The sequence below is a fragment of the Emydura macquarii genome, unplaced genomic scaffold, assembly GCF_026122565.2.
Source record: "Emydura macquarii macquarii isolate MOO-44397 ecotype Brisbane River unplaced genomic scaffold, CSIRO-AGI_Emac_v2 contig_306, whole genome shotgun sequence".
NCBI lineage: Eukaryota > Metazoa > Chordata > Testudines > Chelidae > Emydura > Emydura macquarii.
In genome coordinates, this window is record NW_027130443.1 from 10,030,217 (window position 1) to 10,056,947 (window position 26,731).

The 26,731-nt window shown below is 49.6% G+C and overlaps 1 protein-coding gene across 1 annotated transcript; it reads right to left on the reverse strand.

Moving 5' to 3' along the window:
• Positions 1-6,637: 6,637 nt before the first annotated feature.
• MIER2 (MIER family member 2) lies at positions 6,638-24,770 on the reverse strand. Its single transcript, XM_067558773.1, has 13 exons — positions 24,746-24,770; positions 20,193-20,280; positions 19,842-19,993; positions 19,170-19,295; positions 18,316-18,439; positions 17,310-17,413; positions 16,538-16,607; positions 13,764-13,915; positions 13,042-13,123; positions 12,796-12,890; positions 12,109-12,212; positions 10,841-10,977; positions 6,638-10,091 (listed from the first exon to the last, which is right to left on the reverse strand). Exons 1-13 carry the CDS (start codon positions 24,752-24,754, stop codon positions 9,616-9,618), a joined length of 1,719 nt encoding a protein of 572 aa, XP_067414874.1. The 5' UTR covers positions 24,755-24,770; the 3' UTR covers positions 6,638-9,615.
• Positions 24,771-26,731: the final 1,961 nt, after the last annotated feature.

Below are 26,731 nucleotides of genomic sequence, written 5' to 3' on the forward strand. Positions count from 1 at the left end.
GCCAGCATCCTGCCCCACCTCCTGCCCCACGCCCGGGTGGGCAGAGCTGGGAATGGAGCAGCTGCTTACTGCCTCTTAGCTAACACCCCCAGACCATTCCTTACTGCCCCTCCTGATGGAACTAGGGCCATGGTTCTCAACCTTTCCAGACTATTGTACCCCTTTCAGGAGTCTGATTTGTCTTGTGTAAGTTCTCCAAGTTTCACCTCATTTAAAAACTATTTGCTTACAAAATCAGATCTAAAAATACAAAAGCGTCACAGCGTCCGGTTACTGAAAAATTGCTGACTTTACCATATACTTATCAAATAAATTGACTGGAATATAAATATTGCATGTACAGCTGAGTGTTTAACATACAGAGCAGGATAAACAAGTCATTGTCTATAAAAGTTTGTTTAGTTTGTGCTGACTTTACTAGTGTTTTTTTGTGTAGCCTGTTGTAAAACCAGGCAAGGATCTAGATGAGCTGATGTACCCCCTTGGCAGACCTTTGTGTGCCCGCAGGAGTACGCGTACCCTTGGGTGAGAAACATGGACTAGAGTACTTGCTTGCCAATGCGATTGCATCTTTCCCTACACGGCCTCCCGCTGTGGGGGAGGTTGATTTTTGAGAAGGATGATCTCTCCCATAGGCCAACCCTGTAGCTCATTCCTGTGGGGCTGTCTGCTAGGAACAGCAGGGATCAGCGAGAGGAGGTGATCCGTCTAAAGCCCAGAGCTTTCCCATCAGCATTCTCAGGTACCAAATGTACTTTCCCTCTGGTTTGCTGCTGGAAATGAAAACAAATGAGATGCACACGCACCATGTAACACAAGAGCCGGCTAATCCGCACCCATCTCGTCCTGGTCGGGCCCCAGCGTTAGCAATAGACAAGTTAAATGTCAGATTGGTGTGACGCTGGAAGTGTTTCCAGACTAGTGCTAAATGGAAGGCTGCTCAGAGTCAGCTTGGTAAAGTGCATTGAAGGAAGATGCTGGATGGAAGCTGCTGTTATTGGAGACACGAAGGGATGAATTCAGAGGGGATGCACAGATATCTTGGCGCACAGGTGTCAATATGGCTAAATTAGTCCTAGGGCGAGGGATAGCTGAAGTACACTCACATCTAAAGCTTCCAGGCCCAGAGCAGAACCCCAGTGCGCTAGAGACTGTGTAGACACACCGCCCTTGCTCTGAAGAGTTTATGATCAAGACAGACAGACAGCCCAGATTATTTTCCCCCCATTTTGCAGGTGGGGCATTGAGACCCAGAGAGATCAAATGACTTGCCCAAGGTCTCACACACAGTCAGTAGCGCAGCTGGGAATTGAACCCCAGCCTTCTGAAGCCCCCACAGCCCTCTGGCTTTAACCACCAGACCACTCTGTTAGCACAGCAAGAGCTAGCTCACACCCCTTCTGAATCTGGTCCAGCGACATAGCTGACCTCCCAGTCTTCCCCGTTTCCAACGGAAGCAGTTGCCCCGCTGCTGATGTTTAAGTGACTTTCCTGCCTTTTATTTTACTTCTTACATTTTTCCAAGCAAACCTCCCTCTTTAAGGGGGAAAAATACCCCCAACCAAACAATGAAGAACAATACAAATCCCAGGAACCGATAACTACCCTGATATTTCTGTCGAGAGGGAGCGTGGAGACAAATCCACTTACAATCAGAACGACAGACAATAACCAAGCCCTGCCAATTAACACGAGGCTGCACTAGGAGTGAATTTTAAACATCCACCGAGAACTGGGGCAGGATATTACCCAGTCCCCAACCAGCGATTAAGTCTTCAGCGGAAGCCATAAAGCTACAAAGACAGCCACCGATGAGAAACACAGGGCGGCTTGGTTACTCTGCTGGGACCGGAAGCTTTGTGCCAAATGGATAATCGTTGCTCGCAATGACGCCCCTTGTTTAAAACTTCCGTGGATGGGGAGCAGATGCTGGTGGTGGAGACTGGGGTTATGGAGCCCGGGGTGGCATATTACAGGGATGTGGTACAGGATGATGGAGATGTGTTTCTGTCCTAATGATATTCCTCGGGAGGAAGTTTGTCCCAGTCAAGGACTGATCCATAAAGGAGCTGAGCATCTGGGATACCCATAGAGATCAGCAGACGCTTCGGGTGCCAGGGAACTGTTGCATGACGCTGACACCGTCTATTGATTTTACGTGAAAGGCACTCAGATACCAGTGATAGGCACCAGTATAAGACGCTAAGATAGACAGATACATTACAAGGACCAAATTCTGCCCCGTTATATCTGGATAACCCCGTGGCGGTGGCCGGGATTGCAGTTCCACCTTTGGCGTGCAGCCTGATAGCCCATCACCCACTTCACAGCAATGATCAGTCACTAAGAGAAATCTGTGCCAGACCTGCTCCACCAGTCAGTGGGCAGTAGCCTTCCACAAGCCTTCCACAGCACAGACTCCTTGAGTGACCTTGGGCAAGTCACTTTGTCTTTCTGGGCCTCAGTTTCCCCATCTCTACCACGATGGGGAGATCACTGCCCTACCTCACAGGGACGCTGTGAGAATAAACACACTGAGAAACGATGACAATGGGGGTCACTAACTACCCCACAGCATGGGATTTACAGCGCATATGCAATAGATTGCACCTAATGTAATTAATGATGGCAGAACGACCCTGACCATCAGCTTTGGGGAGCCAAAGGATGGGGGATGGGGGCGTGGCAATCTGGGAAGATCTAGTTTGGAGTGGGGTGTGTCACAGAGGCAGGTGAACTGGGCAGATTCAGAGAGGGTTGAGTCGGATGAGCTCTTTGGGGAGGAGATCGGGGCTGATGGGCTGATTCCTGGTGTGACTCTGGTGCCTTTTTGTCCAGATGGGATGTGGTGCTAGGAAAACCTCCTTTGTGCTCATTTCACTCACAGCCCGGAACGCAGCCAGAGAAAAATCAGAGAAACAAACCAGCAAAAGTCACATTTGATCAAAGGTCAGAGAACGAGGGACCACGGGCACTGGGGAAGGGGTGGGGAGGCGACCAGACGGAAGGGTGGTTTTTTCTCTTTTTTTAAATCCAAATCACTATGTTTCAGACCCCTTTCCTCCTCTGCTAACACCTGTACACACACTTCTCCTCCTCGAGACACCTCATACACGCAGACAGTCCCAAAAATACAACCCGCTCCGTCCCACTGGGCATTGACATTCCATTTCCAAATAGTTCTTAAAGGGTTAATAAAATGGGTGATCAAATGTTTGAGAGTCCAACAAGTTGTTTATAACCATGGCTTATAACCCTCGATGACATTTTCTACTGACGTGGCAATGAGCAGCTAGAACACACGCTTCTTGTGTCGGCCACACAGTTATACGAGCAATTAATCACTTTTAACTCTTTTAGGAATGGAGCCATAGCCTGAAGTGTAACCCACACTTCTACTATGCACAGACATCCGTTTCTCCTAACAGCCACCCATATTGCACCTAACACACACACACAGAGACACACACACAGACACACGTGCTCATCCTCCTCTAGGACACACAAGCACTCCCTGGCTTCTCACACATGCACACACTTTGCTTCATTCACTTTTCTAGCAGCCACTGAGACATTTCGCACTTTTCAGAGTCTCCCTGTGAGTAGATGCCATGCCCTGAGCTCTGCATCCTCCCGCCCTGGATCTGCCAATACCTTCTTTCATGGACAGTGACAGCTTAAAGGTAGCACTTACCTTTGCTGCTCTTTGGGAAGAGCAGTCCGTGTCCCCTCAAGAAGAGATTGCAACCCCGGAGCTGGCCAGCGGAGGAGAGGGCTTCTCAGCGACAGGTTTCAAGCAGCAGGGCTGGGTGTGAGGGAGGGAAATCTCGGCCCTGACCAATCAACACGAAGAGGAGGAGAATAGCAGGGCCAAGCAATTTCCTCTGTTGACACCACAGAGCAGCCACTCAAGGCAGCCTGGGTTTGCGCGACCATGGCATAAGCCCAGGTGTGGGGAGAGCAGCCCACACCCGAAAGCTGTGTTCTGCAGCTGCTTTTTCCTCTCCTCTGTCCTGCAGACACCACAGAAGGGCAGGTGGGTTGGTCCCTCTTAGAGGCCCTGATCCCCCCTGCTCCCTCCCCAGGAGCCTGGGTCGCCAACCGAGCACCCAGGCCAGATTCCACACTGCCCCATCACCCCCGGCCTCTCCTGCGGGGTCAGCGGGACACGGGGGTTTCCTTCACTTCCTGGCCCGAGCCGTTGGGGACGAGCGCGACGTTGGAATCCGCACCCCAGCCCCCGCACAGAGCAGCCCCATCTTCATCCCAGGGTCTGGTTCTGCCCATCCCAGGGCCAGGGCTCTGCCGCAAAGGGTGGATTTGGCTCTGACCTTGCTCAGAGTTTGGGGATGGCCGGACGACCCCTAGGGTTCACTTCGGGGCATCAAACCGCTGTTCTCCCACCACCTCGGTGCGCCTTGTATCTAAAACAGATCTGAGCTCTCTGCTGCCCTGTGTGAGAGCCACGTTTCTGATGGTGAGGGAGCAGAGCGATTGAAAAGCAGCGCGAAGAACAGGGGGAATTTCAAAAACAGCATGACAATTATGAGCTGGAAAAGACATGATGTTATGGAAGAAAGGGGCTTGTAGGAACTTGACCCCAAGCTCCCATAACTCCCTGAGTGCAGTGCTAACATCACACAATGCACTGAAAAAATCTCCCACAAGACAGTGCACCGGATGGTGGCTCATGGGACACTGGGATCTCTATGAAGGGTGCACCACGTCTTTTACCCACAACCTCTCACCCTGAAGAGGTGGGACATGGCTTAAGCATGAAAGGATTGTGGGATTCCACCCTACGACAGGGAAGGCAAGAGGCTGAGCTCAGGGGCTGCTCTCAGAGACACCAGGAAGGGGCAGGGGCGCAGCAGCCCCATAACAGAGGATCAGAATTAATTTTGCAAAGAACTGCCATGAACATTTACCAGCCCTGGCTCCAAACAGACTTGGCCACCGTTCACCAGGACAATGATGAAAGAACGAATGATACTTCCACTCACACATCAAGGGAAAGTGACTTGTCCTGGGCATGTGGAGGTTTGCAAGGCTGGTCCAGATGAAGAGGAGGCGATACATTCTCTGCTTAGATCTTTCTCTTTTTAATGCACTCATCACTCTCGGGCTGAAGGGCCAGGTTTGTAAAGGTGTTTCGACATCTATAGATCCAGACAGCCACCTAGGCATCTTTAAAAATCCCACTAGTGCCTAGCCCCATCATTAGGCGCTTAAACACCTGGCCCAAAATCCCTGAACATGGATTTTGGATTAAGACAGGAACGGAGAACTCAGCCCTGTAGGCTGTGCAATAGTTCTCCTGCTTTGGGGACGGACCCCACTGAAAGCATTGCTATTTAAAGTGGATTGCGATACAAGTTGTTTACAAGGGTTGGATTGAGTTTCAGTGCATCCACACCCACTGCCCAGCAGCTAAGGAGTTATTGAACTGAGAGAGCGGGAGCGCTTCAGACACTATTTAACAGAACTTGGCGCCAAACCTCATTGTTTCTGTCCAAGGCTACAGCTGTTCTGACTCCCCTCTCACGTGCACATTCAATTGCCCCTCACAGCCTGCAAGGGAAGACGCAGGAAGCTGGGAGGCAGACATCTCAGCTTCCTCTTTCTTAGCAGGGAAGTTGTTGTGCAAGCCAGTACCGCTGTACACTGAGGCGGTACCAGGCAGAGGGAGAGCCTAGCTGTAAATCTAAGAGTTGGGATGCAGTTTTTTGAGGGACAGAGTGGCAGAGAAAGGATTAAGAGCCGGCAGGCATCCATTCTGGAGGCAGGTGAAGGGCTCACTGAACTTGGACCTTATTTTGCCACCTGGCTGTTTTACCATACTATCCCATTTCAAGGGAAGCAGCATTGCCTGGTAGATAACGCACTAGACTGAGATTCAGGAAACCTGGGTTCCATCCCTGTCTCTGCTTTGGGTGACTTGGGCAAGTCACATTCCCGCTCAGTGTCTCAGTTTTCCCATCTGTACCGGAGGATAAGGATACTGCCCTCCTTTGTAAAGTGCTAGGGATTATCATCGGTACTTTTATGGCCTTCATCATGATACTCTCAGGGCCATCAAATTAATCCCTGCACTATGGGCCCTAATGGATCCACAGCAGATGTGAATTCGCAGTCCAACCTGGCAGCCACAGGAATAGACCACCCACAGCGGCCGCCTGTTAAGATTAATCCTCAATGTGCCTTGAAAAGTCCCTTATTTTGGAGAAGACCCACTGCTGAGCAAACAGAGCCACTCCTCTGCCTAATACTTCTAGGGAGAGTTCTCTCCGCCCGCCGCATGCATGACACTCATCTCCTGCTAACACAAGCACTGGCCTGGGGAGACGAAGGAAACCCCCGACTTGCCACTCTCACTGGTGCACAGCAGTGAAAAAAAGCCAACAGCCCCTCTCGCTGGCAGCTTATCCCCCTTATCGTTACAGCCACCCAAAGGGCTGGAACAGCCCAAAGCCTCGGAAAACAAGACGAGCCCCCGGTTCATTTTCAAATCAGATTTTTTTTTTAATTAAATAAATAACGGCGAGGGGTTTTCAAGGCAGTATCACTTCACAGTGCGGGGCCTCCAGGGGAGGGGTGAGAGTCCGGCAACTCAAAGTAAATGTGCTTCGTAAGAAAAACTAAACCAAACCAAACCAAATCAAAACCTGACTCCCCCTCCCCGGCCTTTGCTGTCCCTCCCCGGACAAGTCGTGTGGAAAAATTCGCTTTAAGACCCCGCTCGAATCTGTAAACAACATTGAAGAACATAAATAAGAGACATTTGCCCCCCCATTCCTCATTAGGCTTAAAAATGAAACAAACAAAAGAAAAAACATTTGTCAATTTCCTCCAACTTACTCAGCTGCTGGAAGCACCCCCTCCTTGGAAAAACCTCAGAGCTTCTCCACACGCCCTCCCATCCCACTCACTCCTTCTCCCTTCAGAAAGGAAAAACCCCTACAAGAGAAGGACAGCCTGAGGGGTTTGGGCCAGGCGCAGGCAGCTCACATTTGTGTCCCGTCTCCAGCAGGTGGGAGCAGTGGATGGGGCGACCTCCAGGTTAGCACCTCTGTTTCACAAACTGACTGCATGGTCAAAGCAGCTGTACTTTGGAGTTCACCACCTCGGCTGAGCCAGCCAGAGGCAGAGTCCCTGACAGAGTGGATGAAACAAATCTGGGGTCTGGGCTATGTGAGACGGGGTCTGATTCTATGTCACCCTGCACCTGGGGGAGGCACTGACCGCAGTGCGAAGTGGGTGTAAAATGCATTGTGCCCAGTAGCATTTTCCACCCTTTTCACACTCACAGTGCGCAGCTGAACACGGCCTCCCCAGGTTCATTCAAGGGAGGACCTAGCCCACGATGGCTGATGATGTCCTTTCAGATGCGTCAGCAACAGAACGAGCTTCAGGGTGCTGGCCTGAAAGCAGCTCCCACGAAAAAGGGAAAGCAATTGGATGAAGGGAGCATGTGCCACTGCAGTCGCGAATGGACGGGCCGGAAGCAGTATTCCCTCAACGGAAAAAGGAGAGAGAAATGTGTGCGCGCGGCTAGGTCCACTGTGAGTGAACACAGGCCCTACACGTGTAGCCACCCGCTGCAGTGAAAGGCTCCAGCAGGCGGGAGCTGCCAGAGCCTTTCCCCACTGCCAGAGCCTTTCGCTGTGGCCGGGAAAGGCTCCGGCGGCAGGGAGGCAGCAGGACGCTACACTGGTAAAAACAGCGGCCTAGAGGGCAGCGCCGCGTGGGCAAGTAGACAGCTGCGTAGGGTAAATACCCTGGGCGCTGAGGCGTGTCCGGAACTCTACACCACTCGCCTAAGCGGTACCTCACCATCTACACTTGCTAGCTGGGTGTGCAGTGTCTGTACTCTACATGCCACCGTACGCGTAGACGCACCGTGTGCGGGCCTGTGCTCCTGGGGGAGCGGGGAGAATTCAGCCAGCAGCAACCCCCAAATCTGGATAGTGCAGAGCAGCGGAGAGGGATCGGGCTGCCACAATCCACAGATAGCCCCGTCTCATTTGGCACTTTAAGCAGCGGCTGCCGTTCCTGCTGCCATCTCAGTCCCCTCGGTCATTTTCTTGACGTCACTCACAAGGGTTAACAGGTTCTTTTCTCTTACAAAATATAGTTTCTTTACATTACATTTTTGAACACCAGGGCTGATGCAGCATCTTGGCAGGGCTGCACGCCATGTGCTAGCAGGTCATACCTTCCTGGCTGAAGCGTGTGCCAGGTGCTCACACATGCTGGCAAAGAAGATGCTCAGAGGAGACAAGCTGTCCTGCCAGGGGTGACTGCCATGTGCTCAGATGGGTTACCAGGGCTGAAAGCTCTCCTTTTGGGCACACAGGTACATGCCTTGTGCTTGCACCAGCTACCAGGGGAAGTGCCCAGGTTTGATGCACCTGTCTGACACTGGTGCGGGCCATTTGCTTAGCACAGGATAGCTGGACTGGTGCATCCATCTCCCAGGCACATATATCTCATGCTCAGGGCAGCACCCTATCTTCTGTATCAACGTCTGTAGAATTCTAATGTAAGTCCCACAATCCAATTCACAGATCACTCCTCTCTTTCCCTAGCTGATAGATCAGTTTGAAACTAGCCAGGCAGTCCTGCAGGCAGTTCATCCGGATTTAACCCGTTTGCAATGCAAGCAGGGATTTTACAGACCATGTCGTCCACTGCCAGTCTGACTAGAAACTCCCTGTTACCAGCGCAGCCTTATTCCTGGATTCTGGTTCTCCATGGAGCAGCACAACCTATGGTTAGTGTTGGGAGAGGAGAGAGGAGGGCAACGTGCAGACAGGCTGCCCACCACTAAATGTTACTTTCCAAGAGCTGAAGCTGCAGTCAGTGGTCTGGGAAGGGATGGGACAGGCTGTTTCTCATCTGGACCTGGCAGTGGAGGGGAGCGATGGAGACCTAGGTCTGAAAACAGTCTCAACACACATGCGTGCCCCCAGATTAACAATTCAACGGGCACGCTGCCGCTCTTAGAAAAGAAAAGGAGAGAGAATTACTTCTATTGCAACACAAAATCCGAGGGTGACTGGCCACGCCTCTCCACCCCACCTTCAGCACCAATGCGTCCATCTCTGCATCCAGACAGTCCCTCCGGCCTGGACTGACTGTGCTTCATGTCCATTTCCTAAGCACCTGTACCTCCGATTATATTCTCTGTCCCAGCCCCAAAAGTGCAAACGACACGTCCCCATCCTCAATAACATCCCACTCTGCAACCAGCCTGCCCCAGAGAAAGCACTCTCTGTTGGTGTCACTGGACACTTCCACCATCCTCAGGGCAGAGGCTGTCTGACCGCACGGTGTTGCTCGTGGCGACCCCAGGGGGACGGGGCTCCTGGACTCCTTCCCCCCCTAAAACCTCCCATCAGCTTTGCGCACGTGTGTCGGAGAGCACTAAAGCAGGCAGGCGTTTGGTTTCACTGTAGCCTGGGAAGGACAGATGCCAAAACATCAAGGAGGATGGAAAGACAGATTCCGACCGACAGCTCCAAACTGGCCCCGTGGAACAGGGAAGTCGAGGGAATTCACTCAGTCGGGTCAAAGTTGCAGCTCGGTCTCTCACAAGGTCATGACTGGAAATTCTCACTGTGACAAAGGCTCTGACCGAGCCATGGGCCCCGGGCAGGCCTGGTGAGCAGCCAGGAAACTATTTACATCTCCAACGCCGATGATGCCAAAATCTGTGACCGATAAGGACACTTGAGCAGGGGACACCACTGCCTCTGGGTCCCTGTCCAAATCCACACGGCTGGAAATTAAAGGCAACCCCTCGTTAATGTATCCGGGGAGTGTGAAGTCCATAGTTATCGTTTCACCGGAGCTCTGCAATGTCTCCTGCTTGTCTGCCAGGCCTGGTCCCGCTGGCGGCAGCTGGTAAAGCCCCGTTTCCGAAGGGTTAACTGGATGCCGTGTGCAAGTGGCCGAGATGCCGCCCGAGGACGTGTCCTCTACAGGGTCAAAGGAACAGTTTGTCTCCGAGGGGGTGCTGCACTCGTAAGCCTGGCCTGATTCGCTCATGCTGCCCAAGCTGCAGGCTGCACTTTCAACACTCAGAGGCTCTGTATAGCATAAGAAGAGGAGGAGGGATAGAGAGACAGGGGGAGGACAGCAGGCGAGAGAAAGCTAGAGTGAGTCCATTCTACACTAGAGAGGGTCTTATTCACATCCACTGACCATAACGATCTAGTTAGATTGGACATGGCCACGATTGCTCGCTCCTTAATGGTATCGGCCGAGATCCGTCAGTTTATCACTGTTATTGCTACTGCGGTTCCCATGTGTGGAGTGGGGAGGTGGGTAAGACAGCATATGGGGGGGAACATCAGTGCTTCTATGGAAATTAAGGTGATCTTGTGATGTGACTCTCCAAGGATGCTAGGATCCCCTACCTCCAAAAACACCCCAGGGTGTTTCCCCCCAGATGTGGATATGGAAAGCCCCAGCTTTAAGAGATGGTAGGAGAGGCAGATTATTCCCCACTCCTTTAGATTTTCCCGCAGAGCTCCCAACAATGGTAATTCAGCCTCACGCGCTGACACTGGGATGGGCTGATTTAGGGAAAGAGACGCGGCCTCCCTTAGCATTCAACCCTTTTCTGCTGTGCTAGTGTCTTCACAGGCTCTGGTTCACACCAGTGGAAGTTATGGAGCTGCAATAACTGGTGCACACCTGCAAATGTGCCGTGGGAGAAGGGCAAGGGCTGGATGGCAGATCAAGAGAGAAGGGCGAATGGATGCTCCATATCCCAGAGCGGTGGGAAGGGCAGGCCTCCATCTCCCAGCTCCCAGGAGGAGGGCAAAGGAGTTACCTGTGCTCTCAATTGCCAGGTGGTCTTGATTGAAGTGAGAGTCCAGGCAGCCAGTGGCAGAGGGAATCGGAGGGGAGCTCCGAGCACGACTGGCATTTTCCACCTCACCCCCGTCCAAGTCGTTATCCACATAATCCCTGCAGGGGGAGAGATGGCGTTGTGACCATCCACTTGGTGGGGTTAAGAAGGGGAATCAAGAACCCCCTTAACACACTGCCAAGGACAATGCAGGAGGTAACTAGGAGGTTCTCAGCACCATGCGCAGGGAGCAACGTGGCAACAGGCTTGCCGTGCAGAAAACATCCTTCCCCTCAAGGTCTATGGGGCCCCATTCTGTTCTTGCATTGGCACAACCCCCCCTGAAACCAATGGAGCTAAACCAGTATATGTGAAATCAGAACTGGGCCCTATTGTGTTCCGATACTTGCTAAGCCCTGCACCCCAGAGACCTACAGACTTCACTTCCTCCCACAGTGTATGTAACAGGCAACCACTCTCCCCAGTGAGCTATCCGCTTCCCAGAGCTGCTATAACGGCCTGCTGCAGCTATCGTGTGCGGGCAAACAGAGCTGGGTGGGAAATAGTTTTCCTGTCCCTGGAAACTTGTCAAGATTATGATATCTTTTCCTATCCCAAAGAGGGACAAAAAAGCAACATCTCAAAAACATTTGCTAACCAACAAGCCGAGAAATTTTTGGGTTTGGGTCAAAAATTTTGTTTTGACATTTTCAAAACATTTTGTTTCAATTTCGACCTTTTTTTATTTCAAAAACTAGTTTGATTATAATTAGCTTTTATTCCTATCCAAAAAATCATTTCACACAAAAACCAGAAGTTTTCAGTTAAAAAAATGTCAAAACAAGACGTTTCAATCATTTTGAAACTCTCTCCCACCCAATTTTTCAAACTGAGACATTGACCCAAACCGACCCTTTCCCACAAAGTTTTGGTTGCGATCAGTATTTTCCAATGAAAAATATTTCCTGGAAAAATGCCCACCCAGCTCAACTGACAAATGGCTGCTTTCTCTCGTGGCGGGACAATGGGCTGCACTCTCTATGCAACATATGTGTCTGTTGGCCTCAAGCCCCCCAGGATCCTCCCAACTGGGAGACCTTCCATCTCATGAGATTTATGGTGGAGAGCGTTAAAATCAAAGTCCCTGAAGCAGGGAACGGGTTGAGACAGGGAGCCTCGCTGGGAAATAATGTTTACTAATCTTAGTCTGAGAATATTCCACGCACGTGGCTCCAGGGTGGAGGACATACTTCTTTCTTCCGAAGCGAGTCTGCTGTGTGAAGTAGTCATAGCGTTCCGACTTCTTCCACATGTAATAGTACTCCACGCACTCACCCACTGACCGGGTGCGAACCTGCAGGGAGTGATCAGTCAGAATCCCTGAAGGGTCAGCACCATCACCCCACTTTGTAGATGGGGACAACGAACTGTATTCAAGTGACTTGACCCAGGTTGTACAGTGAGTCAGTGGCAGGGTCAAGAATCGCCTGACTCTCAGTCTCATGCCCTATTCTTTGGATCAAGTGACTCCCCGTATAAAGCATCTTTCTTTCCAAAGGATCCCACTGAACTCTACAAACTACCCATACTCCACAATCACTGACACCCAGAAACATTGGATGGGTGAAGAGTGTTTGCAAAGCACTCTGAGATCCTCAGCTAATTATGAATGAATTAAGCCTCACAATCTCTGATGGAAGTCAGTATTGTTTTCCCTGTTGTGCAGACGAGAGAAATCAAGCAGTGAACAGTACCAACTACATGCACTGAACTCATGCGCTTGCTCAAGGCCACTCAGCAAATCAGCAATAGAGCTGGGATTAGAACTCAGCAGTCCTAATTTCCCCAGATTAAGTGAAATGTAACGTATGCTCCCAGCACTACCATGCACTCCTGCAGCTCTTCGCAGTCTGTGACACAGGAACACGAATCTTTACCTTGTTAGCTTGTATCAGATGGAAGTTTTTCCCATGGACTCTAAACCCATGTTCAAAATTTCTGCATTCTTCCTCACTCCAGGCACAAAGCTCATCTGCAGCACAAGGAAACAGGATTTTAGGCGTTCATAGAACCCCAGGGTTACTGAGAGACAGACAGAAATTCAAGGACTACTGGAGTTGCGGAAGGAATCTGGACATTTGGGATAGAGCATGCAAGAGAATCTAAACACCTGGGTCTCTCACCTCTGATGACCTTCACGTTGAATCGTAATCTCCGCAGTGCCTCTTCTGCATTGAAGTTACATTTAACCAGTTCATAGAGAGCCTATGCAATGCAACAGAGAACTGCTGATTAAATGCACTGGACCCGTGTACCACTAACAAACTCAGCTGGGGCTCACTGCACCTGCCCAGACAAGATGGTCTCTTCTGGAGCCACTTATCTACACTGCCCCCCTTCAGACCATCAGCAAGGATTGCTCCACCGTTCAAGGCTCTAAATTATAAAGCACGGCGCTATCTGGGGAGGAGTCTAGTGACAGAAGGTGTGTGTGTGTCCTCAGTCAGCTGTAAGTAAAATACTAGTCTAAACGGGCCAGCTCAGCAATCTGGTGGCAACACAACCCATATGGAATATTTGAGTCAAGTCCCGAGCTCTCCTTTCGCTCCTCAGCCCAGCAGGATGTAGTAGACAGCAGCAGGCTCAGCAAGAAAGGCTCCCTCTGTCTGATCCACAGAGCAGGTGTGATGGACCGCAGAGGGAGATTAGCAGATAGAAGGAAGGTCTCACTCATCTAGGATCTTTGTGAGATTCCCTCCCTCCCTGCTGAAATAAATAAATGATCAATTCTGAAACTCCCTGCTGATCCTTCCTGCCCCCATGGCCAGCGCTACTTGACTTCTGTCCACACACCAAGACACCAGAGAATTTGGTGACTACGCAGAGCCCCGGTTCCTATGCTCACCTGCTCATTGTCCTTCACCACCTCTCCTTCTGGCAGACTGGCACTGGAGACCTCGTCCCACCTCCGCTTAACTGCTCGGTACAGGAACTCTTCCACCTCAGTCTCAGGGAGGATGTTTGGGTCCCACAGCAGCTGATCTTCATTCTCATAGGCTAATGGGAACATCAGGGCATGTCTGAAATGAACTGATCAATCAGAGAGCACCCTCGCTGTCAAGGGGTGGGCCGTGCGTGGATCGGAAAGGAAGTCTCAGGGAGCCAGCCTGGCAGTTATGGTCAGATGGGACGCTCAAGTGGAGGTCCTTAGACTTGGAGCCAGGGTGTTTTCCCTCCTGAAACGGGAGAGTGGAGAGCTGCTGATTCCCGATTTTCTCTTTAGTCTGATTAGCCCAAGACTGCTGGCTTTCAGAGCACGGTGAAGGACTCTCTGGTTGCTCAGCTTTTCCTGAAAGGGTGGTTGGGGAGGCTTTTTGACACTCAAGACTTCTGTGGGTTTATGAGAGGACATCTTGTCAATTGATGCATGTGGCTTTATTAGGCCAGATTCTGCTGTGCCCTTTCCTGCTCTGGGCACAGGAGTGGGACAGCAAAGGTGGCTTTAAGCAACCACCGTGTCTGTCAAATTCTGGCCTGGGCTGTCAATCCCCCTAGCTGCTGGCACAAAATTGTGCAGGCTTGTAATAACCTCTTGTGGGCTGTTCTGCCAGCACAGACTAGCAGGAGTGCACTGCATTGGGATTCTAGCCCCTTCCCATCTCTCACATTAGCACACAGCTGTCTGTTGCGCTCTCATGCATTCACAGCAATGCAGGAAACTGTTTAAATGAAAACAAAGCAAACAGCAAACAAAGACTTTGCAATGAACTAAAACAAAAGTCATGGAAACATTTCTATTCAGATATAAGGCTTGATAACCACTGGCACCTAATGTACAGTTCATTTATTTAGTTGTTTGCTTTTCAAGTCAAAAGGCCTGATTCTCCACAGCCCTTCACCTGGCACGTTCATTAATACCAGAGCAAAGTGAGTGCGGAAAGGTTGTGGTCTGGTCGCATTTTACATCCACTTTGCACCGGTGTTCACGTGCAGCACATGGTGAGGGCAAGGGAGAATGTGACACCAGATCTATGGTGCTGAGCACCCTCAGCTACCATTAACTTCAGTGGAAGTTCAGGGCACTCAGCATCCTGTAGGATAGGGTCCTAAATTTGAGCCTAAAACTAGTAGGCAGTGTACCCTTTAACCTAACTTGCCCAGGTCCACCAGGCACAGAGAATGAAGGAGGAAGTGAGTCATTTCCACAGAGCCAGCATTCACGTAGCAGACTACATCTCAGGTCCACCTGGCAGGTGCAGAGTCTTGGGCTAATAAATGATTGAACATACTCTGAAAACCAAAATGCCTCTCCGCTTCTGAAAGATCCTTTCTAACTGGAAACTGTGATCAACACTGGGGATTTTGTATGAAAATGTATAGATAAATGGTATCATTTGCCAGTTGATGAAAGTGAAACACAAATACAATATTACTGAGAGGCATTACCTTTTCTTTGGCCATGTCTGAGACTCATATCCCCAACATTGCCACACCCAGACCAATCCACCAGAAATTTTACATGCTTCATATCAGGTTTTTTCAGGAAAATTTTGAGGCAAATAAGACAAAGAGTTTGGCAGACATAGAGGTCTAAATATAAGACTCATGGCAGGGGAGGAGCAGCGTTCATCACTTTATGGCTTCTGAACCCAAAAATAAGCTCCTGTTGGTGATTACTTAGAGATGTGCAGAGAGGGGGAAAAAGCAAGAAAATTCTCAGGCTAAAAACTTTGATCACTTGGAATTAAGCATGAAAACACAGGTGTTCAGGAACAAAATTAAGAGAACACTGCATTTTTCTAAAAACAAAACCCATATACATTAGAAACCCTGGAAAGTCAAAGTTTTAACAAAAACCCAAACACCAAAAAGTATGGAAAATAAAATGATCTGAAAATCTTAACTGTGCTGTGCTTCACTGCCTTGAGAAATGCCAGAAATGTAGAGACAATGTGTTCTTCAAAGAACACAGGTGTATAAAAGAACCAATGGCTGGAAGTTGAAGCTAGATAAATTCAGAGTAGAAGGCACACATTTTTAGTAGTGAGAGTAATTAACCATTGGCGTAATTTGCCAAGGGTTTTGGTGGAGTCTCAATCACTGGCATTTTTTAAATCAAAATTGGATGTTTTTCCAACAGATCCATTCTAGTTCAACCCCAACTACTGGACTTGAAGCAGAAATAACTTCAGGAAAGGCCTATGGCCTGTGGCGTGCAAGAGATCAGACTAGAACATGACAATGGTTCCTTGTGGCCTTAAAGTCTATGAAACTGTTATCAGAGACTCCAAAAATTAAAGACACTTTCATCTTCTACCTTAATTGTAATCTTGCAGTGCGTACAAACTGCCAGATCATGTAAAGCAAACTGCACCTGTGTTTGCATTGCAAACAGCTAAGACTGCTGGCTCCTTTAGGGCTATGCACAGTCCTGTGTAAAATACTTGATCACACTGTGAATCAAACGAGAGCACATTGGTGACAACTATTCCACACTTCTTCCTAAAAGCCCCACTTCTGTTTGGAGGAATGAGTATTGTTAGACATACAGACATTATATCTAGAGATGCAAACGTCAGCTAATGAGTCAATACTCTGTCAACTATCCAGATCAGTGGACCCCATATCCAGCCAAGATGCAGCACAAATGTTACTGTCAGGGCAAGGAAGGTCTCTCACCTTTTTCACTGAGTCTGTTTACGTGGAGTATAGGAATAGCAGCCTGGTACTGAGGTCCAACCATGATTTCCTGAAAATCATCACAGAGAAGGAAATAAATACAAGGCGACTGTGTTACGTGTTTGTACTGGAATCATCTCAGAGACCTGGAGATGAACAAAGCTTAACCTGCATTATTAAACACACCAGCGGACCACATTGTTAGTGTTTGCACTAGGGGGATCCTACCTATTCGTTAGAAAAATTATGAAGGGGTTTTCAAACAAATTATAGTTTGCAGACACTATGATTTTAAGCCTGGTCTCAATGCTGAAGATTTATACCCAGACCCTACATCATCTAAGGCTGGAGGGAAGGAGATACAGCAGCTTGCTGCTTCTTCTTCTTCAGCCTGCTGTGAATCTAAAGAGGAGTCTACTCTCTGCTTCCACAGGATAGTTCTCCAGAGTCCCGTCCTGGGCATGCAGCAACACAACTCCCCTCCCCTAAGCTAAGAGTTGCAGTTTTTAATTTTGAAGTACAGCATCCCCCTCACTGTGAGAATATTCCCAGACACCGGTTGCGTAGACATAGCTTACAGGGTGCGCTTTACGGTACGTCTGTCATGGTCTTGCACGGAACGTAAGGCCCAGAGAACAGAAGCCTTACAGTGAGGTCCCCAAGGAGGCACCCCAAGTTTGGGTTTCACGGTTTCCTTGAGCTGCATGGCTCTCTTAAACTTGAATGCAGAGCGTTAGCTCCCCAGGGAGGCACCTCTGCTTAGATCACTCACCTTCTTGCATTCGGACGGGATGGAATCCTCTTCAGAATCCTCAGCCGAGGAGGAAGCACATGGAGAAGAGCAGGGCTCTTTGTCTTCATCAGCGAGAAAGTTTGCTTTGAGGAAAGAGAAGTTACTTGTTCAGTTACAAGCTGGTTAATATCCACACTCAATACCTCTAGATTCGCTCTCCTTCCCCTCATTTCCCATCCTGGAGTTGTTTTGAGCCTGCTCCATTTCTTCAGAACCACTTACCCACATTCTCTTTTATTCTCTTCTGTAGGCAAAAAACCCAGGTCCTTGCCACATGAGCAGTGGTCAGTCGGCAGAGCCACAGTTCCCAAATTTTGCAGGATTTGGGGTAGACGCCTAATCAACATTCTATACTGAGCTTCTCCATTGCTTTGGCTCTCCAAACCCCCCCAATATTAAAGTCAGAGGAATATAGGAGTTGCCATACTAGATTAGACCATTGGTTCTACTAATCTGCAACAACTCGTTCTAGCCATACTAGATCAGGTCACCGGTCCTCCTACTCAGGAATCCTGCTTGCTGTCATACTAGGTGAGACCCGCAGTCTCGCTACTCTGATAGTGGATGCTACAGAGGAAGCATCTGGCAGTGATATTTTTCAGGAAGGCAAAAAACCCCAACATCCCAATCCACTTCACCGATTGTGTCGTTGTCCCAAAAGTCCACGCTGGGCATGTAACAGAAGTCCTCACCTCCCTGAGGCTACAAGCTGCAGCTGGAGGGAATTTCTTCCTGAGCCTACAGCTGATCAGTTCACACCCTGAACCATAAAATTCAACTCCTCTTATCACTACGGTCTAATTCTGTCTGTGCCCTGCAGTAACATCAGGAGGGTTGAGTTTATCTCCAACTTCCAGGACCAACCTCAAAAGTTGGTCAAAAGGAATTTCAGGAACCAAAACTTTAGAAATAATTTAAAAAATTGCCCCTTCCTCCTGAGCCACCTCCAAGTACAAAAGGTACGTTAGAAATCAGTGACACATACAGCCAGACTGGTTTGGGAAAAGGTCCGATGCATCGTGGGACGTGACGGACGGAGTCAGGTCGTCGGCCGAAGATTGCGTCTCCTCCTCTTCTTCCCCTGAAAGCAAATCCTTCGCTATTTGTTCCTTTTAATAACAACAAGAAAGTGAAAAATGTTTTTAAATTAAAAAAAAAAAAGGGAGGGGAGGCCTAGAGTAAAGCATCCCTGGCCAAGATCCCTGCCTCCGTGCATCATCTCAACCCCAGCGGGGCTTTCCATAGACCTTCCTTACCTACATCCCCAAAAGCCTGTTTCCTAAGGATCCCACTGTGAGGCTCAAGAGGAGAGTGGCTCCTTGCAGATGCTGCAGGGAGGAGGGGTAAGGAGCACCTTCCGCAGAGCCCATCCCAGAATGGGGGACCTCCAGAGGTGCTGGCAGGGAATAAACTTCCAGTGGCTCTTCTACAGAGTGGCATGAGTCCTGGCCTTCCTGGGACTAGAGGGGGATACAGATTTTCAGGCAGAGATGAGGCCTCCTGCAAATCTCCCTAGATTCACAACACATGCAAAAGAGAAGGAAACTACATTCCAAATAGGATTTGTAGTTCATTGCTCTCTGTAACCATCACTATTTCTTTGGTCTCCTCTGAATTCCCTATTTCTGTTAGCTCCTCTGTAGCTGATGTTCCCTGTTGCACATTGGGATCAGTAGGTTAGCCAATTCCCACTGACTGGAGTTCAAGAGTCTTGAATATATTAGCCCCCTGAATGATTAACTCACTAGACACCCCTTGTTCTAGGCCCCACACCACCCTGGGATGCACTACTTCCTTCACTTGCCAGTAGTTAGCAAATGGCCATGAAGTTGCCCTTACCTTATCCAGGGTCATGTCTGGCAGATTGCGAGGGATATCACTGCTGTCGCTGTCCTGCTCTGAGATCGGACCAGATGCCTCATAGCCATACAGTGCAAGCAGCTCCTCGAATGGCATTTCCCTGCTCTGAGCGAGAGGAGGACAAAGCTTCATCAGGAATGGAACAACCACCGAGCACAACACCAGCTGCAGTAAACACAGAGATATGCAGAGGCAGTCAGGGCAACTCTGCTCCTCTGATCTGTCTTTGGCGCTGCTTTATCATGCAGGAAACCATAACGACAATCCTTACTTCCCCAAGCTGTGGACAAACCTGGGAATTTATCCCAAAGCAACAGGTTCAAGGGCGGTTTTTTTTTTTTTACACTGGATTTCATGCTGGTGAAGAGGTGCCAGCTAACAGCCCTGGAGACTAGATCCCTGATTTACACAGAGAACGGGGCAGCCCTAGAAGTGGAAGATGCCAGAGCTCATTACTGGTCCCTTGGGCAATCCGATCCCCCACATCCAAATGTCAAAGCAAGGCCTTATGCTTAGGAGACTTAAATATAGGGCCCAGCAAGCAGCTCTCCCTGAGTGTTGGTTCAGTGGAGACCTTTGATCTCAATAATCTGCCAAGACAGACAAGAAATCCAACAGACAATTCCCCTTCCCCTCTCTTGCTGCCTTTACCTGAGATGCACTGAAGCTCTTTTCCAGTTCTTCTAAAGACTTCTCTTTCTCTTGTGTATCTTCTTCCTCCTCCCTCTCTTCTCGTACACCATAATTCTGTGACAGGATCTCAGCTAGGGTGAATCGGTGGTCAGCTGAGCCCATTGACACAACTGCAGGGATTAGAAAGTTGGCCATTAGCCACGCTTGGCCCCAGACTGCAGCAGCACAATTTGAAAAGACTCTATCTGTGTGAGCATGTACTTAAATTCATCTGCATGCCCAGAAGACGTCAGGGGGAAGAGACTAGATGGAGAAGAAATCGGAGTAGGATGGGAGAAACAAACCTAAGCACACTCAAGCTATTGGTACCTGCTGCAGTCTGAAGGCCAGGCTCTCCAGGACATAGGTTGTGGGTTGGATACGGTACCACCCTCGGACTCTGCCTGCCAACCGAGGCCTTCAAAAAGAAAACGAACATGGATAAAAAACATCTTCCTACTAATGTGACACATTTCCAGCCCCAAATGTAATTCACTTAGTTTAAAAACCAAGAAAAACTACAGAGGTCAGAGTAAGAGCTTCTGATCAGATGTATTCAAGGAACCCCCAAAGCCTCCCTTGTCCTGTATTTATCACATTCACTTCAGAATCCCTAAGTGCGTGCGTAAGTGCCTCTTCTTCATCACGTCACTAGTATCTATTCACTCACCAGTTTTTTCTGAGAACCAAAGTCCTTAGGACTTATATTGCCATGAGAGGAGGATTTTAGGAGGCTACAAGCTTTATTCTGAAAGCATATGGCCCATTAGTTTGAATGTTGCACTTTCTTAAACACTGAGCAATCCATCAAGAGGTAGAATCAGAAATTATCTTCCCAGCAAGGAGGACATCTGACCGTCTTTCCCCATCCCAAAGCATTTAAAAGACTCTGAATGGTCACAAATGGCATTAACAATGAGCAGGCAGGGAGGGAATCCAACGGTTGCAAGTAGCAAGGGCAAAATGGATAACGGATGGGACAGGTGGATGTGAGTGTGGGCATCTGCTTTCCAGCAGTCAGTGTTCAATCAGAAGTTCAAGCAGCGACGTGGGCTGCGGTCCAGCTAATAATCCAGAATGCCTGTTATTTCTGGGATTGCTGTATATTTGTTAGACCTAGGAAGGGAGCAAATGAATAATCAACTGACTCAATCATGTTGACTGAGAGCATCGTAGCATGGAACAGAACTGTGGTGTCAGTCCTCAAACTGGCATTTCTACATTTTAATTAATATATATCATGGCCCTGATCTGTGAAGTGCTGAGCATCCTCAACCTCCATTCAGTCAATGAGAGTTGTGGGCATTCAGCACCTTGCAGAACTAGGTTCCAACAGCTTATTTTATGAAGAAAACAAAGGATTAGTTGAAACTAAAATGGTGGGCCTCTTCTCCCCCCACTATAGATGGGACAAAATTCATGTTCTCACTCACACATACAAGGCTTCCCAACAAGAAATCAGGTTGCTGGCTTAGAACTAATGCTTTCAGGTCTTAAAAATGTGTAAATCCAGCAGGAGCGCAAGTTATTTTGTAGAAATGATGATGATGATTTCTACAACCGGTCGCCTAGGAAGCAGCATGCGGAATTGTCATGAGACAGGCAAGATCTGAAGGAACCTTGGAACTCCTGTTCCCTCGTCTACTAGGCACAATGCAAAGAGGATGCCTGTAGCCTCAAGTGGAACATGCAATGTGTATTGCAATTCACCATTCCCTAGTGTCTGATTATACAGCAACAGTGTAGTTCCTCTGGAGACTATCTTGTCGTCTTGCAGAAAACAGCCCAGTAACTGTGTGCGCTAAGAGAAGGGAGGAGTTTATGGGATAACAAAAAAGAAAGAGGTGAAAATATTTTGGACAGCCTCCATTCTGAGATTAGTCATTTCTGTGTTTTCTGCAGTTGGGGAGATGGCTCTATACCTCAGAAGGGGGAGATGTCCATCTCTTGGGGGTGATGGGACACGATAAAGAACACGAATATTTTAATAGATATCCTTCCTGTAAATAACATTGGTTTTATGATGATGACCAAGGTGTGGTCTACAATCATTCACTCTATGGCTTTGGGCACATACCTCAATCTAGTCTCCCATTTCCTGAGACAATCTAATTGCTGACTGTACTACCTCACAGAGGATTAGTAAGGAAATGTGTTCAAAACATTTCAAAGATGAAAGTTGCTACTGTATATAAGTACTAAGTAATATTGTTCCGTTAAGAAATAGTGGTTGGAAAAGAGGTCAATGAGAACACTGGATAAATGAGGACACATTGTATTGAAGACCATGAGGTGAAATGAAGAGTACCATTGGTTAATAGTAAAAAAGATACACAATAATACTTATGAACATCTTCATGTTAATGAGGATGAAGAAAGATTCAAAGTTGAAGTAATAACAGGACATTAAGGGACATGGAAACTACCTGTGCTGAAAATCACATGAATACAATATTAATAATGAAAGTAAATCAAATCACAACGGTGTGTGTGGATTAAGAATGGACTACAGAGATGGCAGGCAGAGCCAATGGCCAATTCTTAAATCCTAACAGACACATGGCTGAAGTTGATGCATACAGATTGCCGATACCATAATTATTTTTGGATCGAAAAGACCATGTGACAGAAGTCCAGGCAGAGCAAAGCGATGAGTGAAGAAACAAGATCAGACTCAAAGGTGTAGTGACAACATGGAGTGAAAAGTTCTTGGCTGAACTGACTGTTAATGGCATGAGAAAAAGTGAGAAAAAGCTGCCGTCTGATGCTTAAAATCCTCCTGTCAGACAGGGAGCAGAAAAGCTAACAAGTATTCATGGGTCAGAAAAACAGACAGAGATGGTTCCAAGGTATTAATGGCTACATCTAGGTCAAGAATAGTACTTATACATGATTATATAGATACTTCTGTCATTTGTGATGCTGATAGTTCTGATCACCTTCCAAAATTCATGGTGGTCATCTCAGATTATTCCGATAGCGCCTGAGCCGATGCTCAGTTGTCCTCCTGCCTGCAAAACTGGATGGCCACCGGGATTAGGACTCTTGACAGCTTCTCTCTCCACAAATCACTGCTTCTTCTGCCTGAAACTGACCCTCCTCGCACAGCATTTATGCACACAGCTGCTTGCTGATCAGTCTTAAAAGACTCGAGCATATCTTCACTGATTTCAGAGTCAAGATTCCAGGAACTCCATTAAAGATACAGCAACAAAGATTTTTAAGAAAGCCAGGGAGTTTTCCATGCAGAAGTGGAATTCATGCATTGTCAAAGCTGTTCAAGTGCAATGGTGATTGTGTGTATGTCCAGAACACTAGCAAAGAAAATACCTCAGGCTGGAACTATTCTCACAAGCAAGACAAAGAGAAAGAAGAGGGTTTCCCTTCAGATTTCATTGCTTTAATAACAGTGATGATTTTCCAGGCCAGTTTAGGACATTTCGTGCCACGTAAAGTGTATCCCTTAGTGCTGGCCCATTACAGAAATTCTGCTTGTTGTTCCTGTCTTGTACACCTTACTTGATGTTTTGGGGAAAGAGTGCTGCTGACTATTTCCCATCACGCATGTCTGAATCTCACTCATTTTGTAACCTCCACATAGTGAGCTTTTCCTCTGCAAGTCCATAAAACTAACGATGGAAAAGAAATATTAGGCCATATGATCCATCTCCTGTCTTCCCCGGGGAACCATTGCCCAGATCGCAGTCACAATTTCATTGTGGTGATCCCACATATACCAAGTCTAGTCTGTGGGATGGTAACTGGTCCTAAATTTCCCTTGGGATGCACATCTCATCATAGGGATGTTGTCACAGTGCTCTGGGGTGTCATCTCCATGTACATGCTGGGGTAAACTTGACGATGCCACAGTGAAGTCTCAAAATGACGTTTCAGAACAAACATTGTGATGCAACAGGGATGCTGCATCCATTGGGAATGGCAAGATGCAGTGGGGACTGTCTCGCACCGATGGGGACAACTTCTTCATGTGACATGTTGATGCAAACGTCGTAACGTGACACGAATTACTTCTCCTTGTCATAGAGAGAATGCCTCCATGAGTGGTGCTCAAGAAAAGCTTGCGATGCAACAGGGGTTGGGGGGGGGCAGCTTCCCAATGCCATTTTTCCCAAGTCAGTGTCTCAATAAGGAGCTTGACATCCTGACGCCCCATGTAACCAGTGTGACGCAACGCGGACGATGTTTCAAAGGGACATCAAGAGACGACGGGGGGTGGGGGGGATCCCGGGGGATGCCCCAGCGTAGGCGCGGTGATGTGACGGGCAGAACGTCTCTGCACCCCACATCGCTCTGGTGTCGCTACAGGGGTGGGGGGGGGGGAGGGTGCTGCTGTCTTGACACAGCGACCCACTGCAAGAGTGCAAGCCCCTTCCATTGAGCCCCCCCCACACTCAGGCTGCCCTCCACAACCCCCAGCCGCTGCCCCCCCCAAGTCTTCCCGCCCCACCTCCACCCCCTTGTGCCCCCTGGCCCACTACCCACAGCGCAGGCTGTACCCCCCAGCTTCCTCCCAGACCCCACAGCCCCAGCTACCCCCTCCGGCCCCTGGTACCACCCAGCCCCAGATGCTCCCCGGACCGGCTGCCCCCTACTGGCCCCCAGCCCCACCTGCCCCCCCGGCCCAGGCCCTCCTGTCCCGCCTGGGGCCTAGGCCACGGAGCAGCCTCGGGGGCCGGGGCTGGGGGGGTCCCTATGAGCCCCCCGAGGGTGGCGTGGTCCCGAGTGGCAGCCACCCCTCCCCCGCTGGGGCTCCGCCCCTCCCCCCTCAGGGGGGGGGCCGGTGGGGTGATGGGGGGGGGGGCCTGGTCCCAGCTCTGCTCCCCCTCCCCCGCCAGCTTCCCCCGCCCCTCCGGCGCACTCACCTCCGCCATAGCCGTGTGTGGAGCGGGGCCGGGGCCGGGCGGGGGAGCCCCGGATGCGGGGCCGCCCGCTCATTGGCTGCGGCGCCCAGGAGGGAGGCGGGTAGATGACAGAGGGACGTGAGGGGAGGGGGCGGGGGAGGATGAAGTGATGGGGAGGGGGGGGCACGTGGGACGGGGAGGGGGGACTCAATGGGCACGTGCGGGGAGGGGCAAAGCGTGGGGGGGGGGGCTAGGAGGTGGGAGGCTAGGGGAAGGGGCGGAGTGATGGGGAGGGGGTTGGACTTGGAGGGGTTGGGGGGAGGGGTGAAGTGGGGGAGGGGTGGACTGGAGAGGGGGTCAGAGAGGGGAGGTCGGAGTGGGGGGCTAGGGGGTGGATGGAAAGAGCCGCAAGGGGTGAAGTGATGGGGTGAGGGGAGGGGTGAAGTGGGGGGGTAGACTGGAGAGGGGGGAGGCTGGGGGGTCAGGGAGGGGAGGTTGGAGTGGGGGGCTGGGGGGTGGATGGAGAGAGCCGCAAGGGGTGAAGTGATGGGGTGAGGGCAGGGGGAGGAAGGGGATAAGTGGGGCAGGGCGGTCAAGGGAGGGAGGAGGTGCTGGGGGGGGGAGGGAGTTAAAGAAAGGGGCTGGGACAAAGCGTGGGGGGCTTTGGGGTGAGGAGGTTGGAGGAGGCAGAGTCTGGGTTGGGATGGTTGCAGGGAGCAGGCTGGGATGAGGGTTGGGGGGCAGGGAGGGGAAGGCTGGGGCGGAGGGTTTGGAGAGGGGGCTGGGAGGGGGAGGTTGCGTGGGGATTGGAGGGGGTTAAAGGTGGGAATCTGAAGTTGGTGGGTTGGGGATGGAGGCTGGCTAAGGAGTTGTGGGGGAAGTGATGGGGAGCTAGAGTGAATTAGGTTAGAGATGGAGGCATGGGAATTGGAGGGGTTTACAGGGTCTGGGGAAAGGGGGCTGAGTGTCTCAGGAATAAAGGGACTGGGGCTAGGGTGACCAGAGAGTACATGTGAAAAATCGAGACAGGGAGTGGGGGCTAATAGGTGCCTATATAAGAAAAAGCCCCGAACATCAGGACTGTCTTTATAAAATCAGGACATCTGGTCACCCTAACTGGGGGAAAGAGGAAAACAAAGGGGAGAGAGATATGTTCAGGGGATGACTTGGAAGCTAAAGGGACACAAACTTGCAATAGTGGTAACAAAATGGCAGTTTGCAGGCCCGGAAGTGTGTTTAAATCAAGATGAGGCTTTTTTGGAAGCTATACCTTAGCCTAGCACAATTTGCTGGACTCAGTTCAGAAGTAACTGGATTAAATTTAATGGCCAGTGTTATCCAAGGGGTCAAGCTAGATGATCTAACGGTCCCTTCTATGGGTTAGATTCCATGATTAATAACAAACCAAAGACTGAGGTGGAGCTGGAGGTGCATAATTGAAGTTTGAAGGGGCAGTTTTTAAGGGCTGAGGACATGGGAGCTGTTTGCAGGCTTTGCTAGACAATGGTTCTGTAGAAAGTTGACAGGAACGTTGGGCAGTTTACCTCATTATTACCTCACGGGATAATACGGGGGGGGGGGGGGGGGTTATCAAAACAGTTAGAGGTGGGAGCAGATTTTTAGGTCATGTCCATCCCCATATCCAACCCAGCTGCATTTAGATTTAAAGAGAAACATCTTGAGAAAATAAATTTGGTCTGAAAAGATCAGAAAAAAATTATCTTCTGAATTTAGGGCCTAATCCTGCAAAATGCTCAGCATCTTCCACTTCCAATGACTTCAATGAAAATTGAGCACTCTCAGCACCTTGCCCGCACATAAGGAGATGTGGTTCTATTCAGTGGAGAGCACAAACACAGGCCACTGGGCTGGGTGGAGATTATTTTTTGTAGAAGTATCTCTGAAAATGCCACCTTTTTCAAATCAGAGTGGGGTTAACATTTTCCCTTGTTTGGAACAGTTCAAGTTGGGAGAAAAGTTTGGTGCTTTCAGTCTTGTGGAATTGTT

Coding starts and splice junctions, on each gene's coding strand:
- MIER2 (XM_067558773.1), bottom strand. Junction 19,296..19,841: donor AGAGCTTCAGTGCATCTCAG/GTAAAGGCAGCA, acceptor CCTCTCGCTCAG/AGCAGGGAAATGCCATTCGA. Junction 13,124..13,763: donor TGGTGAAGGACAATGAGCAG/GTGAGCATAGGA, acceptor TGCATTGCATAG/GCTCTCTATGAACTGGTTAA.